Consider the following 17,555-nt stretch of genomic DNA (forward strand, 5'->3'; position numbering starts at 1 on the left):
CATGTTCCAGCAGGGCAACAGTCTGTTTAATCACGTATTTTCGTAAGTCAATTAGAAAACTAGTGGTAGAGATGTGTGTCTGCACAGAGCAATGCTGTTATCTGATTAAAACCTCAAATAAATAATTACCAAGGATAACATCAGTTTGTAGTTCAAGCAGTGAAGTCTGTATTTAATGGCTGCTCTGTTATACTGTTACTCTTTTGCATTAAACACATACACAAGCTCCATTTGATTACAAACACTCTTCCGGTCCTTTTTCAAGCCATTATGTGAAATGTTCTGGTTACCTTCAGCTGCACTCACACTATTTTGAAGTTTCTGGATGAAGCTAGTTTAACTCTCCCTCCACTCGCCTTCCCAAAGCAGCAGCAGCTCATCATCAGGTCCCAGTTCATCTCAGTCCAGTTCAGACCAGAAGGCTGTGGATGCTCCTGTGGTTCCATTTGGTTTGGACCTGTACTACTGGGGACAGGAGCAGCCCAATGCTGGCAAGATCATCAAGTAATGATAAAACACACATGGAACATATCACTGATAGATACTAAGGTTGCCCTACATGACTCTGCATATCATTGACCTGTTTAATTTGTATCTAAAGACATAAATTAGTAGGAATGTTGAACTATTCTCTGTAATTTTATTCCTGAGTTTTTTTGTAAAAGCTTTATTAGAACATGTGAATGAATGTTAGTTAATGTTAAAACAGAAGAAATTTTATGTCTGCGATGAAATTCATAGAATATGATAATAAACCCAGCATCTGGAAACTACATTTCACGCTCTCCTTCTTCATATACTGTCAGCTTGTCAGCCAGTTTTAAACAGTGTGGTATCCAGTGGATGTTGAATACAAAATATTCTCTTTTTATACTGTAACAGTTAGTTTCATAATTTTTACATTTTATTGCAGATTACTGGCAGCTATGTGTTATTTGGGATCCTATGTTTTTTCTCTGTGCAGAGCGGCTTCTCAGCATCAGTTCTGGGTGCCCATTGAGGTGGAGGAAGAGGTGGAGAATGAGCAGCTGCTGGCAGAGAGCAAGAGCAGATACATCTCCTTCCCTGGAAGCTTCACTCCTGTCAGCCATTACTGTAGAGCTCCACTGGGTAATGGAAAGCTGTGTCAGAGGCAGGACCGGCTCAAGGTATCAGGACAAACACACATTTACATCTGTTTCTGTTTCCTCTAATGGCAACAGTATATGTTTGAGCTAGGACTGTGTTTCTTCTAGTGTCCTTTCCATGGCCGGATCATTCCTCGAGACCCGGAGGGTCGACCCTGTAGCCGAGAGGACCAAGTGAGGGAGGAGCAGGAGGAGAGGAGGAAGAGGACAGAGCAGCCTGGTGAGGAGTGACACACACATACACACTCACACATACAGTAACCACTACTGAGCTCTGAAAAATGTAAAACACTGAAATATAAGTAAACTGCCTCCACACACGCTCATTTAAAAATATGCCTGTAAGGCCTTTATTCTGGATTTCAGTTGTGAATAAACTTGTGAATAAACTACTGATTTCAAGGTCAAACATTTATTTTCATACTTACTTACTCATATACATCAGTATTTTGTATTACTCAAGGTCCAATAACTAGCTTTTTCCAGAGCTTACATCTTTGTGTACGATTATCATCTATCTACTAATTCCAGAAATCTCTGTCTGTCTGTGGAACGCATAACTCGGAAACCTTTCATCTTATCAGCTTCACTCTTGGCATGTGTATAGTTAAGGGCCCATAGAGGTGCAGTGTTGAATTTGTGGACTTGTGATACATTCAATATCAATAAGATTGGAATGATAGCAGTGCCTTGCAGTCAGTGTGGGTGAAGCAGTGGGCAAACTGAGTGAAACATTAACTTTATTTCCACCTTAACATGGTAATAAACAAATGTCAGTCTGAAAAAACATATTCAGACAGCCAGGGTTAGTGATGTCACAAACCTAAGAAACCAAATCTGTCATGAGCGGATAATTGGGTCTGGTAGTGTCATTGGTTTCGTGGCATTGGCTGTTTTGCTGCTGGTCTAAATGCTCAGATCAGTTTGTGAGTAAGTGGCTAGTTTGATGATATATTTTTCTTTTTGTGCTCTAGTGATATTGTCTATCACAGCTTAGTGTGTGTCCAGTCTGAAATGACACAACAAACAATAAGAGTTTGTAAAGGAAAATAACAGATGAAGTCATCCGTGTGTGTGTGTTTGCGCGTGTGCGTGCGTGCGTTAAAGTAAGAGTCTCTAGTCTGCAAGATGTCCACTAGCTGCCTGCAGTGTCTCGTTAACTGACAGTGTGTTTGTGTGGAGTGGGGGGGTAGCTGAGTCCAGTGAGTTGTGAAATAGCATCTTTTGTTACAAACAACACTATTGATCCATGAGTCAATCTCACATCTAGTCTCTCTCTCGCTCTCTCTCTCGCTCTCTCTCGCTCTCTCTCTCTCTCTCTCTCTCTCTCTCTCTCTCTCTCTCTCTCTCTCTCTCTCTCTCTCTCTCTCTCTCTCTCTCTCTCACTTCCACGCACGCACACACACACACACATATACACAAATCAATCTGGCAGGAAGGGGGACAGTGGCCTGAGTGAGTTGATGGATGTTTGGCCTCAGCGCCCTCTACCTATTCGGTCTCACATTCACACATTGTATAAATACTGTATACAGTGAGGTTAACCAGTCAATGACAGGACATTGTGCAGGTCAGCTGACACCAGTTACCATCGTAACAGATTAGGAGACAACATTTGTAATTTATATACATATGTATAAAATATATTTTGTAAATATATTTAAATGTTGTCAATAAACCAAATTCAAAGGAACTTGGCGATACTTAAAACCTTTGTCATAGTTAACACTGTGTCTGGCTTTATTGTATTGAAATTTGAGGCCAACTTAAAATCTCTTCTGAGCCTTCTTGGGAGTCTTCAGCTATAGCACTCAGGAAATGATTCCTGTGGAGCAGGTGGGAAGCTGGTGAGGAATCATGAGCTTGTTACTCACAGTGCACTCCAAAAGTCCACCTACCTGTTCTACATCTGTACTAATGCCTCTTGCTGGTCGGTCATCTTACTTCTACTGGAGTCACTATTGCAGTGATGGGTGTCATGATGCTCCTCACTGACAAAGAGTTGGTGACATCCAACCAAGGAAGCTCGTTGCTGCCTGCTGTCTCTCCACGACAAGACAGAGAGCTGAAAGTACAGAGGTGCTTTGGTGGGAAAAAAAACAAAAGAAATGCACTTCTCATGGAGCTGAATTAGTGTGGTGTGAATAGAGGGTATACTGCAGAGCCTGATTTATGGGTTACTTATTTCCCAAATGTCTCAACATATAATGTGACATTATCAAATATGTCAGTCACTTAAAAAAAAATAATCAAAAACAAACCTTGAGAACCCACACTCACTGTCATGTAGCTTAGTTGATTACTACTTAGTAGATCATTGCACATGGTCACCACATCACAAGTTAATATTGTGTAGCTGCCTAAAAGTGCATTATTGAAGTTAAAAACAGCGACAGAGGAAAAGTCCACCTGCAGCCTCGTGTTGTATATCATTAGATTTACTTGCTAGATGTGGATCATTCTCCCTCACTTGCTCTTGAAAGAAAGCTCAACAACTTGTTTGACAATCTGCAAACCAACTAGTGCACAGAAGAAGAATATGCAAAGTCAGCTGAACACAACATGACTAAAAGTGAGCTAGTACAATACAAGACTTTCATGAACACATTTTTTAAAGGATGGAAAATATCACCTACTTGTTATTTAAGTAGTACCAGAAAATATCCTTACCCTGGAGTGTCAAAGTAACAGGTGTAGCCTCTGTCTCTGTTCAAAGATGCTCTCTGGTGTTAAATGTGTCTGTTCTCATTGGTCTCTCTCCAGCTGTCCCTGGTTGATGACCTTTGACCCCATTCAATCTTTTCTCATTGTTTAAATTCACTCTGTTCTTCCTCCTACACATGTGAGTCTGAAACACACGTTCACAGCCTGTACTGTTATTTATACCAGCTACAAGACACAAGTCAACACAGGATGACGTGCTGCTCCATCACTACACATGTCGTACACTGACCTCTTAGCAGAGGATAGCATGTCTTAATACAATAGTATGAAAGTGTGTGTGTTCCTGTACTTATACCTTTGTGAGGACCATTTAAGGCAAAGACCATACAGAGTAAGGACATTATGGCCTTTCATCACCTTTTAAAGAGCTGTTTGAGGGTTAAGACTTTGTTTTAGGGTAAGGGTCAGAATTAGATTTAGGCTAGGGTTAGGCGTTATGGTAGAGGTTAGGGTAAGGGGCTATGGAATGCATTTTGTCAATGAGTGTCCTCACTAAGGTAGGTGTGTGCGTGTGTGTGTCAGTGTGTGTGAGAGAGAGAGAGTCTGATGTTGTGTCTTTATTGTCTGCTTGTGAAGGTTTGCATCAGAGTTCATGCAGGTGACAGACAGATGCAGGGAATTGATGTTCCGCTACGCTGTGCTTCTCTGGATTCATTCTCTCTCCCTCTCACACACACACACACACACACACACACACACACACACACACACACACACACACACACACACACACACACACACACACACACACACACACACACATACACTGTCGCTGTGCTTAGTGGTGCGTAGCTGAACGACTGAACAAACCAAAGACCCCAAACCAAAGACCCCAAATGTGTGTATGTCCTTGTGTGTGTGCATGCATGTGTGTGTTTATCCAGGAAGTAGCCAGGCCATACACAAACACACACACTCACACACACAGACCCCAGCTGTAAAGGCTAAGAGGTGTTGACAGAGTGAAGAGCCCTGCTGTAACATGGATTAAATTCAAAAGACTGTCTTTCTCTCATGGGCATCTCTTCTTTCTTTCTTTCTTTCTTTCTCTCTCTCTCTCTCTCTCTCTCTCTCTCTCTCTCTCTCTCTCTCTCTCTCTCTCTCTCTCTCTCTCTCTGACACACACACTATGTAAATGCAGCTGCTCTCCTTTTAGCAGTAATGATTCTCTTAAATACACCAGCTGCTTTTCAATTACTGCTCTGGCTCGTGTGTGTGTGTGTGTGTGTGTGTGTGTGTGTGTGTGTGTGTGTGTGTGTGTGTGTGTGTGTGTGTGTGTGTGTGTGTGTGTGTGTGTGTGTGTGTGTGTGTGTGTGTGTGTGTGTGTGTGTGTGTGTGTGTCATGTAATGAGGGATATTTGAAGGTCCAGTCAGACCCAGGGTCATACGGGCTGATTAATAACCCCACACCCACACTGATCTGGGGTCAGTGTTTTGACAGAGCAGAGAGCCCAGCTTTAATCCCATCACAATCACAGTGTAATTACTTTGCATTACTGCAGGTTTATCTCTAATTCCAGCGCAGGACGTCATTAAGTAGAAGTGTCTCTTCGTTTAGAACATCATTACTCTGCATTACAGCCCCTTTTACTTTATCACCCAGAATTATGACATTACACTTTTCATTAACACCAGAATTGGATCCAAATGGCTCTGTACAACACACTGTTTACTACCTATGGTTTGCAAAACTGGGCAGTATGAGCTCATTTACGTTATCAGCTGCAATTACTTCATTACACCTTTCTGTCAAATGACTTTTTGTGAACGTTGGAGTCTGTAATTGCAGCAGATAGAGAGTAGTTGTTTAATGAAGGATTTAACTACGCGCAGATGATGTGAACCTACACAAAGACTTAGTTCCATCACTGCTGTTAAGTTTTTTTTATTGTGTGCCTCAGTCTCAAGTGTCATTTTGTCACTAATTTAGAATTATCCTGTGTTTATTCTGACTGATGTCACGTAAAGAAATGTAACCATTAACATGATAATGTTTCATTAGCTTACCTTTTTAAAAATGGCAGAATATTTGTGGTTTGTCCCAGCTCTGTTGTCACTGCTCATTGTCCATTTTTTTCTCCAAAGGAGATGTTGACTGTGTCACATCCATCCATTCATACAGTGCTTCTATATATAGCTAGGGATTGTATCTGACCTTCCAATTAGTTGACGACCCGCTCGACATCCTGAGCTACAACAGGTGACGTTAGCAAACATTACTGGAAGAAACAGATTGTTGTTGAAAGAGCTGCCCGTTAATACAAGCAAAGCAGGATGTGGTTTTGCATAGTGGTTTTCTCCGAAGTCTTTAAGTTTTTCTCTCCTTCCAAAGAAAAAGCAGTCTGAGCAAAGGATGTTTTGTTACCCTTACCTTAACCATCACAACTACATGCCCATCTTTACTGTTATCTTTCATTTGTTTCTTTTGTTTTATGAAAATTGTAAAACATTTTGTTGAATGTTCTATTTTCAATGGCAACTTTTTATCACGGAAAATTCCAGTGTTTAAGAACCGGAATAATGTTTCTTTATCTGCTGTAGACTGGCGTGATGCAGAGCTGATGCGAGACATTGAGGCAGCAACAGGAGAAGACCTGGGTTCGAACAGAGTGGGTAAAAAAGGGAAAGGGAAGGGGAAGAAGAAGAAGTTTCCCAACCTCAGTGATCTGAAGCAGAGCGCCAACACGTCCCGCTCCAGACTGGAGAAAAGAGTCTTCAACAAGTATGTACTGAAACCCCCTGTTATAGCAGTGCTATAACAGCTCCCACTATTAGGTTAGTTTGCCATCATGTTGTTGACGAGTCTATCGCTGATCACATTGTGGGTAGAGGCAAGAAACCTGTTTAACATTTACAAGTCATAAATGCAAGGATCCAGTGATCAAGTGTCTTTATATTATAAATGATTATGGTTCAGATCACATGTTCAAACCAGGTGTAAACGGAGTGATGGTTGAACTGAGTCGTGTTTGTTGTTTTGTATTGTAGTGTTATGGTGTGTAACTTTATGTTCGCTCACAGTGCACAGCCATGTCTCTGCAGCACATTTGTCCTGCTGTGGTAAGACGTATCTACTTAATATTTTTTTTTCTTTTTCACCTCCCATCTTCCTCTCCTGCCCTCGGTTCTGTCCGTCCCTCCAGGAGCAGCATGCGCAGAGTGGCTCAGGTGATGAGTAAAGCTGACGGAAAAAAACATGACAAGTTCTCCAACCAGTTCAACTATGCTTTCAACTGACCTCCAGCCAGTTTCTGATGCCTCTGACTAAGATGACACGGACTGAGGAGTGCTTCTCATTGATTCTGCTTGTACTGATCCGAAGGAAGATCTTAATTGTTGATGTGAAAAAACTGTATATGAATCTGGTTACCAGATAAATAATTTAAATAGTGTTTCATATTTTAAACACTATTTGAACACAACAGTGCAGTTGGAATGATTTGACTTGTCTCAACTTTTTAAGGAAAAATAATGTGATCATTAATCAAATGTATTGTTGCATTTTGATGATGAATAACTGCAACAAAATAAAACGTACATTTCTTTTAATAGTTTAATAGTTTTAATATTGCCTTTGTATCTGCCAAATCCAATTTTCATTTTGTACAACTGAAATTTCCACACTTTGTGTCTGCTGTTTTTACTCGTTAAATTTATGGTTGATTTTACATTTGATTTGTGTTTTGGGGGAATAAGCCATGAAATACACCTCCTTCCCTCAGCTTTATGTGTTTGTGTCCTTGTATTGTCCTCCACTTTGAAGAGGTTATTTCAAGGTTAGTTCAACACATGAATAAAAAAATGGATATACAGCTACATAACTGAGAATGAATGTGATTATTTATAAATAAATTCAGTCTGTTTGAGTTCACAAAACGCTTTAGGAGTTTCCGGGGTAAATGGCATTGCGTGAAATATCCCTCAGCATTTCCATAAAGTGGATCTCTTTAATAGGCTTACATTGAGGTCTTACATACTTAGTATGATTGTTGCTTTTTGAGCAAAGTTTAATGAACACACCAAAAGGATGTATCACTCTATTTAGGTTGTGTCTACGAAGCACATGTGGGATGCACCCCCCTTGGCTAATCAGTCTGTAGTCCAAACATGGGTTACATACATACATACTCATCTGTGTGGGTAAAGTAAACAACCATGCAGGGCACATCTTGAGTTCATATTAAAGGTGTTTGAGTGAAACGTCAGCTCTGTTCGTCACTGGACAGAAATCCAGTGAAATCCTTTTATGACAGAATGAGGATGGAACAAACCTCTCTACATAATCAAACTGTACAGGCTGCTGCAGGGGCAAGTGTTTTCCAACCACTTTATCAGGAGAGGCGAAACCGGGTACTAAAACTATTAGGAGTCAAGAGTTGAGTCGTAGAAGTAGTGTGGTAAACTTTCAGGTTACTGAAGTTATGGGTGAAAACATGTTCAGTCTCCAGAGGGAAATAAACTGAGCTGTGACCATAAACCTGCAACTTCTCACAGAATGGGAGGATCCTCAGATTTCTCACTGACCACCCACCTGCCTACCTTCCTCCCTGAAGGGTGAAACTCAACTAGTTTTTAATTTGACAAACTAATTCAGTTTGTAATTGCCTGTTGCCTATGTAATACATTGTTATAAACTGTGGAAACCGTCTAAACCCAAACAGACAGTTTACATATCAATACTAATCACAGCTCTCATGTGAGTTACATTTTGTCCAATGTTATGCGATCAGTGCTTTGATGTGTAAACAAAAACACAGAACCATTTCTCCACAAAGGAAACATTTAGGGCCGTTAAACTGACCAATTGGTCATGTAACACATAACTTTTTTTTTTTTAATACAACCTCTAGTGTCATCAATTGTTAAAATATGTTACATTGGGCATTTATAGTAACTATTAATATTTTGTTTGCAGGATTATGTAAAAACTACAAACATGGTGAGATGAGAAGTTTGCCTTGGTGGAGGTATGCAATTTCCTAGTTACATATTTTATCTATTATATAATGTGAAAATACATCAGCTTGACAGTTTTATACTTAATAACAGAGATTTGCCTTTATATATAATTACAGGTCTGTTATATATATTTTGGGCGGCTGTGGATGAGAAAGAAAGTGCTGCCCATGCACTGTATGAGTGTGCGTGTGAATGGGTGAATGGTAAAAGAAAATTGTACTGACAAGCGCTTTGAGTCGTCATCAAGACTAGAAAAGCACTGTATAAATACAGACCAATATGTATCACAATAACTCTGCAATTGTTATAGAACACAAAATATGCTAACCGAATAAGCTACTGTAGCTGTAGAAAACATTGTGTAGAAAAGTGGCTTATGTAGTAAACTTGAGAAACAAGTACAGAAGAACAAACACTGAAGGAAGAAAAAAAAAACCTATTATCAGCAGCAAGTTTGAGCCATTGTTTTCAGTTCTTCCATCTGTTACACTTGTTTTGTCAGTTTAGCCTCGGCCAAATGATAAATGTTTGAAACTATTTCTTTCCCTAGTGAAGCAAAGACGAACATTGAATTTCACAGAGGTTAGAGGTTGGATTGATTGCAGAAATTGCCACGACCACACTTGACACATTTCACAGGCCAGTGTCCGACCTGATCAGTGCAAACATCATCTGGAACACCAACAGGAACTCTGCTGGTGGAGATGTGGTGTTAAGTGTTGGACGACCTAGAAGAACGCAAAAGAATATGGCTAGTGGCAACCTCTGCCTGGAAGCTCCTTTGTTTCAGTGGCCTTTTGGACTCCAACCGGTACAGTAACACTGGCAGATCCACCATGCATTAACAGCTAGTGGCACCACCTCATGTGGTACTTGTACCTTGCAAAACATTCATCAAGGAAATCTACTTGTTGTACTCCTTCGCTATGTGTGACATAGGACCAACATTGGATAGCAAAATATGACTTATTTGTTTGTTTGTTTTATTTACTAATATGCAATGCAGTTTCATAACAAATGTTATTATCATTTCACAAGTTTTCTGTTTGCATCCATTGCTTTGAATTGAACAAAAAAAAAATCTAAACAATTGAAACAGCTGAATAATTAAGCTGCTCATTGCCATATTTTTTATTATTGTTTTCTTCATGACTATTTTAAAAAGTCAGATGTGAAGATGATATTTTAATAACTTGGTTTGTATCAATTTTTTCAAGAGATGTGGTCAGTTTTGAAATGTGATATCGGACATAGTATTAAAGCATTTAAATTGTTGAATGGGTTGAGACTTATACCTTTAGTGACAAAAAACAAACCTTTCAGAATTTTCCTGGTTCTGTCACACGTGCCAACTATGCAGGCTGCCATTTTGGAAATGTTGTTGTTGTCATGAAAACAAAGTCACATGACCTCATCCAGATGTTCAGTATATGTCCCTTAGGGACTTCATGAGCTCTAGTTAATGGTAAAGCTATCTTAAGTTCTGTGTTGACATGACTGCTGCACTCTCTTATTTCTCCCTGGAAGTTCAGTTGAAAATAGTGCATGTATTGAACTTATGTGAAGCACTTCGAATTGTCCCTGTGTTACTGCACAGAAAGACGTGCCTGTAAATGACTGGCTATAATTGTAAATGAACAAATCAATCTGATGATATGAGATGTTGCACGTGACATCTGGCATATGGCTAATTTCTGACATTTTGTTGGTGTTTGGAGCCTCTGAAATGTTACTTTGTGCAGACTGTATGAGCATCAGCTGCTGCTAGCTGTGAGTGGTAGTAGTAGGATTAGTTGAATTGAATCTGAAACAAACTGAGCTGAATCAAATCCAGCAGAACTCTAGTCTCTGCTCTGTAATGTCAATTCAATTTCACTATCAGTAGTGTCATTATGTTGAGGGTCACATGGTCCAGGACATGAAGTGCCTGCTTGGACCATGGTTTAATCATTTTCAAGAAGTCACTGCAATTTGTGAATTCACTTATAAAGATTTCATGCTGAGTTCAACTGTGAAGTCCATCACATCGTACCATCGGCCAACTGCAAACCAACTGCAGGTACCCACAGCAGGCAACCACCAGTTTCCAACACAAAACCTTGGTGCTTTGAGGCTACTAGCTGAACCACTGCTCCACTGCTCCACTGCGCCATCCTTCACTTCATAATTAAAAGGTCACTGGACAGGTTTCAGTGTTTAATTGTCATTATTTTAATATCAAAGACAATATCATGTTGAGCTGAGGATTTAATACATCCAAGGATTTTCTGGAAACAAATTCAACAGAAACAGTCCAAATGAAAACAATCACAGCTGGAGTTACACGGTACTGACAATAGATCAAGCCATTCCTTAAGTCATAAATAAACATTCAATATTCATACAGATTTTTATTTTTTTCCAAACAAAGAACTCAGCTATTTGTCTATTACATATTTTAAAACAGCATTCAGAATAGGGAGCTAGAACATAGGTTTATGTACAGTTTCTGGTAGAGATTCACATTCTATCAAAATAATCCATTGAAATTAAAGCCTTCAAACGTTGGTAGTAAAAACAGGAGCAGAGCTGAACATGAACAGTCTGCCTGTTGTGCTGCTGCAGTTCACTCATACCACTGAAACATTTCAGTCTCTCTGGCTCAGAGTGTTTCTGAGGGGGGATCTGTCAGGTTTGTTTGTGTGTGTAGCTTCCAACCTCTCTGTGGCGTGTGTCTACAGATGTGTGCTGTAGAAAGCGGGGGCAGCATAGCTCTGCGTCCCCAACATGAAGGGGGACAGGACGTGGCTGGCTGTGAGGAAAGGGAGCTGAACCAGGCTGCCGGTGGGAGGGTGATGGTGGCTGGCATAGCCAGCATGCATGGCCAGGTGCCCACTGAGTGGGGGGGATGGGCTGAGAGGACTGAGACCCCCCATGCCTCCTCCCCCAGCCCCTCCTGGTCCTCCTGCGCCGGTGGGAGCGGACGTGTCGGCACCAGGGTTTTGTTTCTTCCACTTGGTCCGGCGGTTCTGGAACCAGATCTTGACCTGGGTCTCAGTGAGGGAGAGCGACAGGGCCAGGTTAAGCCGCTCACACACTGACAGGTAGCGGGTGGACTTGAACTTGTTCTCCAGCGCCACCAGCTGCTCGTACGTGAAGGCAGTCCGGGCTCTACGAGGCTTCCCTGACTTGGAGTCTGAGCCTGAGCGCTTCCTCTTGGGCTTGACCCCCTGGCCCCCATTGGTCTGGCCATTGCTGATCTGGCCTGCAGACCCTCCTCCTGGGCTCTTGGTGTCTCTGGAGGGGTCTTGGTGGCTGTGCTGGCCCTGTTCTCTCTCTCCACTACTGGGCAAGGCTGAGCTGCTCTCTTCACTGCTGTAGGGGCCATCTGGAGCCTCTGAGTCTGGCGTCCCGGATCTGTGGTAGTCATCTTCATCTGGGCTTCTGTATGCAAAGCCTTCCTCTGAAAATACACACAGCAAAAGCAATGTCAGATTACAACTATTGTCATAATCACAACTCAGCTAAGGAACTGTTGATGTTAATACCCCTCAGTAACCAGAGGGTTGAGCTACACTTCCTCTGATGACCATTCTCACTGCTACATTTCAGGCTCAACAAAGTAAAGTACTGAAAAAACAATTGGAAGTGACATGAATGAGTCAATCTTTGTGAAGGAAATATTCTGTCCAGGAGTGGACTGATCTGCTGTGGAGCCTCAGGATTTGGCCTGAGGGCCCATTTCCACCTCCTCTTTCTCCCAGTCTCTCTTCATGTGGATTTTAGCAAACAAAACAGTTTTTCCTTGTACCCTAGATTCCAGAATCCTGTTCTGTTTGTGGTGTGTCAGTGAATTTGTAAATATTCATAGATAATCACCATGAAAGCAAAAAAACGTTTTTTAGTTGTATTATTTCTTATTATCTATAATTTATTATGTTGCCTAATACATTGTATTATTTACTTTATACTATGATAAAGTAGTTTGTATTACCAAACACTTTTTTCTAATTCATCAAATGACGAATTACCACACATATTAAAATTCTCTTTGAGCTGTTATAGTCCAACGTTTGGAGATTGTCCAATTCAGCCAGATCAGTCTCCATAAAGGGTCAGAGTCATCTGAAGAGGCCAAAATGAGCTGTGGGCCCTCACTGAGGACAGCTGGAGTTCTTCCTACTCCTGCTTGGCTGTCTGTCAATTAGTTTCTGTTATTAAAAAATAATAATGCGAACTAAAAAAATAATTTCAGTGAATACTGTGGTTAGGATTTAATAAAACAAAGTATTTAAATTTGCAATTATACAAACAACTGGAGCCTTACCTGTTGTTCAAATGTCAAAAATGTTGAGTTCTATGTGAAAATGTGAACATTTTGTCTAAGTGTAATTAAAATCAGTCCTTACTTTACTATAATTTGAATAAGCTACTTTCATGAAAAAAAAAAAAAAAAACTACTCTGCCCTGAAATCATGAAAGAAATGTGACCACAGTGAAGCAACAATTCAGGTCAAAATCTTTCCAACTCATGTTCACATGTGTCTGGAATAAAGAATTCAAAGAAAACACTTTTAGTGTTTTCTTTGAACAACAGGTTTAACAGGAAGATATGGAAAAAAAATATTTAAAAAAACACACCGTCATCCACTGATAATTAAAAAACAAACAACATTGATTTAAAAGTTAAAGATAAATGTTCAAATATTTGAACTAGTGACTTAGTAAAGTAAAAGCTTGTATCATTATAAATTCTAGAAATAGTTCAGTGATTATAGAGGCTGACATTTGTTTTTACTTATTGTTTGAACCACAACCTCTGATTAACTCACACGTCTAACACCGAATCACTATACGTTCTACTTCAATATATATAACAGGAAAACTTTCCTCTGTAGAACAATAGATGGCAATCCTTTTTCAACATACTGTTGATGACATTTTAATTAGCACTTAACTGTTATTTGAATAAACCCTACAGCAAATATAATTTCATTTTATAAGCATATCCAACTTATATATGACATTCACCTTCTCCACGGTCCAGTGGTTTCAATGGAAACTAGTTTCATTAGATTAAAATACATGTTTGGTTTTACTTTCTGTGAATCAATTTTCTCTCTGTTAATTTTTTATTTGTGTTTTATTCTTTAAAATATCGGAGCAGATTGAAGCATTGGTACATTTATCTTAATAATTAATTAATTCATCCTTTGATCTAAATGTTACGAAATTAACACAAGAAATGAAAGGTTGAAATAACAGACAGGAAACACACACACAGTACAGGCTGCTGTTTGAAACCAATATTCACCAACCAATAATACCGATGTCACACACACACATGCACACGCACACATTTCCAATTAGCCCACCTCGGGCCTTTTTTCTTCTTGAATTGAGCTTTTCTTTTTATAATTATAATATTATTTATTAATATAATAATAATAGCGGTATTTTGTATTATTATTACGCATTATTAATAATAATGATAATAATGTATCCATAATATATAAGGCTTATTATTATTATTATTATTATTATTATTATTATTATTATTATTATTATTATTTCTAATGGAGTGTGCACGTGTCCGCTCTACACCTCTGGACAGGGGGGAGAGGCGGGGAAACATAGCGGAGTGAAAAGAGGCCAGAGCCCGTGTTTAAAGGTTCATTCCGTGTAAAGTCCCACTTACTGCTCGGGTACTCCTCGGCACCGTAGCAGCCTTTGCTGGGCTCCAGGCCGGGCTCGCGCTCCACCGCTCCTCCTCTCCGGTTCTCCGCTCCGTACGCGCTCAGCTCGCGCTCTCCCCGGTGGCTCGCGTGTTGCTGCTGTCGCCTGCTGCTCGTGAACTTGTTTGGGTCCAGGATGTCCAGCACGGAGAAAGAGGTGGTCCGGTGCCCGGTGGGGCCCTGACAAACAACACACCACAATTCATTCACAATTCAATACATTTCGTTACAAGCTGCCCTGAAGTGCAGCTGTTCACACGGCACAAACCTGTGGAGCTCACCGCGTCTCATCATGTCCCACCGACTTACAATTACTAATAACTTCTACCACAACTACCACTATTATTATTATTATTATTATTATTATTATTATCATTATTATTTTTATCATTATTTTAGTCACATTATGATTATTCATTTTGAATATGTGCCTCAATTTTTTACATTACAATGTAATAATTATAATTATTGTAATATACAGGCTACATGTAACATGATGAATACAATAATAATAATAATAATAATAATAATAATAATAATAATAATAATAATAATAATAATCTAAGTTTACGATCGGTGAGCCAGAGTAGGGACATGTATCGTCCACAGCTGTACCTAGTGTTAAAGTTGGCTATAGAAACACGCTGGGACCTGGAGGCAGACAAACAGCAGTGTGAACTGCGCACATCACAGCCAATAAAACGGAGTGTAAAGTGTATTCATAAAGCAAACAGACACAGCAGCGACATAAATCAACGAGATTTCCTGTATCCAATATGTAGCGGTCAGTAGGCTATCAGCAGGCAAACGAATCAAGCCCACTTGTACTTTTACACGTCTGCTGTTGAAGGAAAAGCAGAGTGCAGAATAAAGGATGAAAAGCCCTTATGATGTTTGATGAGCGAAACCAACATGTGATTTTCAAAAGATCGTTTGCATTTATTTTTAAGCATTGATTTATTATTTCCTTAAAATCACCAACACTCATAAAAGTTACATCAGTTTGACCCCACAGGATGCTGATATGCGCATTGAATTTATTTCCTGAAGATTTATGCCAAACCAAAAAGGTGTATATAGTTCAGTGGGGTTTAGGACAATTCACTCACTAACGAAGTCAGTCTAGTGCAGGTCTACATGAATAATCTCACATTAATAATATTATTATTCTCTCTTTTAATAATCCGAGGGAGTGTGAGGGTTGGACCATAGGACCTGGTGATAAGAATCATTTCACAACAGCCAACAACAAAAAGACACACAATCTTGTGTATATAAATATACATTTATATATATCCTTATCAGGACATCATAACAAAACTGGGTTGTAATCTACACCAGAGACATTTAATCTGTCTCCGATAAATTGACACGAGGGTCTCCCGACAATTTAAGTCTACTTCTTTAATTGTAGCCTATTTTTAAACGATAATACTTAATTTTTCGTTTAGCTGATAATTTTTCTAATTAAAGGGAAGGGAAATATTGTATCATTTACATGCTGCACTTCACAATTCTGAAACTGGGGATTTCATTCGCCTCTTTATCAATAAAATAGCGTAAGAATAAGAAGTGAGCGTGTTTCACACGTGGAAATGTGTGTGATTTTTTATCGTTTTTTACTGTTTTAAAACCACTTTCAGAACTGGCTCCTCGTTTTGATTACATGTCTGAGTTGAGGCCTCACCGGAGGACAACATGTCACCACAGGGCCGCAGGACGTTTTACATGATCAATTCTATCATCATCATCATCATCATCATCATCATCATCATCATCATCATCATCATCATCATCTTAACCCCAAACAGTTCGCCACTTACACTCTAAACCTCATTCAACAATCATTAGTTTTCTTCTACTTTTAATCACGTGTAACTTTTGACATGTTGAATCTCTGCTGTCAGTGTGTGTTTGTCTGAAGCGACCCCCCCCCAACATTGATCCATGCATCTACCTGCGGTGGCGGGACTAACACCGGGTTGGTCGGCGCGGGCTCCGAGTGGTTCTCCCCGGCCTGAACATCTCTGCCTCCGGCTACCGCGTTAGAGAAGAGCCGCTTGTCCCCGGCGGCCACTCCGTCCAGCACGTCTCCGCTGTCCGGGCCCACCACTGTCTGAATCCCGTCCCCGTCTGGCGCTCTGTCCCGGCTCATCGCGGACTGGACCGCGTCCGCCACGGGCCCTGCTACGGCTCTTTCCCGGCTTATCACGGCCTGGACCCCTTCGCCTCCGGGCCCCGGTACCGCTCTGTCCCGGTTCATCACTTTACTCGCCTTTTCCCATAGATCGAAAATCCGGATTAAATTACAGGTGCGGTGTTGAATGCAAAAAGATTCCGATTAAACCGTTTTACAGGGACTGCATATTTCAAAAAGATTAAGTTCACACCACGCAGCGGTCAACATCCAGTGGGGGGGATGTTTTCAGCCCGGTAAAGTTTCCCATCGGTGAGAGTGGACGGGTGCGGGAGTGCGTGGGTCAGGCTGCCGGACGTGGTCCCGTCAAACTTTGAACTTCTTCTCTCCGGCTCTGTCCCTTCATCCTCCGCGTCCCCCGCTACAACACAGCGTCTGCGCTGACACTGAGTCTGTGAGTGTCGTTCGGCTCCGGTGTCCCGCGCTGGCACCAACACACACACTCACACACACACACACACACATAAAACAGCGCAGCGTCCCGACCTCCAGCACCGCGCGCTTAATCTGCTCACCGGAGGGTGCGCGCTCTGGAAGCCTAACGGGAGTTGAGGGCGGAACGGACGCTGATCTATCTCTAATGGTTAAAACGCACACACACACACACACACACACACACACACACACACACCTACTCTCTCTCTCTCTCTCTATCTCTCTCTCTCTCTCTCTCTCTCTCTCTCTCTCTCTCTCTCCCACCCTCCCTCTATTAGTTAAGTGAAGACCCCCACCCCTCTCTCTTTTAGCTCCTCCAATTCGCAACTCCTTTTTAGGTTTTTAGCCGGCCCCTCTATTCTCTATCCTACATTCACGTATAACCGTGTGTGTGTGTGT

The 17,555-nt window shown here is 40.8% G+C and overlaps 2 protein-coding genes across 4 annotated transcripts in view; one reads left to right on the forward strand and one right to left on the reverse strand.

Annotated features, from left to right (window-relative positions):
- Window positions 1-7,273, forward strand: part of uvssa (UV-stimulated scaffold protein A) — a 41,468-nt gene extending 34,195 nt beyond the window's left edge. For 2 of the 3 annotated variants that reach the window (XM_034598750.1, XM_034598751.1), the window contains exons 11-15: window positions 367-504; window positions 965-1,148; window positions 1,236-1,347; window positions 6,393-6,573; window positions 6,995-7,273. In XM_034598750.1, the coding sequence (XP_034454641.1) occupies window positions 367-504; window positions 965-1,148; window positions 1,236-1,347; window positions 6,393-6,573; window positions 6,995-7,088 (709 nt within the window). In that variant the 3' untranslated portion in view covers window positions 7,089-7,273. The remainder of the gene's footprint in view (window positions 1-366; window positions 505-964; window positions 1,149-1,235; window positions 1,348-6,392; window positions 6,574-6,994) is intronic. The other variant, XM_034598752.1, reaches the window with a different exon arrangement.
- Window positions 7,274-11,005: 3,732 nt separating this feature from the next.
- Window positions 11,006-17,263, reverse strand: nkx1.2lb (NK1 transcription factor related 2-like,b). The gene is made up of 3 exons (XM_034598805.1): window positions 16,482-17,263; window positions 14,488-14,704; window positions 11,006-12,252 (listed from the first exon to the last, which is right to left on the reverse strand). Exons 1-3 carry the CDS (start codon window positions 16,785-16,787, stop codon window positions 11,525-11,527), a joined length of 1,251 nt encoding a protein of 416 aa, XP_034454696.1. The 5' UTR covers window positions 16,788-17,263; the 3' UTR covers window positions 11,006-11,524.
- Window positions 17,264-17,555: the final 292 nt, after the last annotated feature.

This window comes from Hippoglossus hippoglossus, chromosome 10 (genome assembly GCF_009819705.1).
Source record: "Hippoglossus hippoglossus isolate fHipHip1 chromosome 10, fHipHip1.pri, whole genome shotgun sequence".
Taxonomy (NCBI): Eukaryota; Metazoa; Chordata; class Actinopteri; order Pleuronectiformes; family Pleuronectidae; genus Hippoglossus; species Hippoglossus hippoglossus.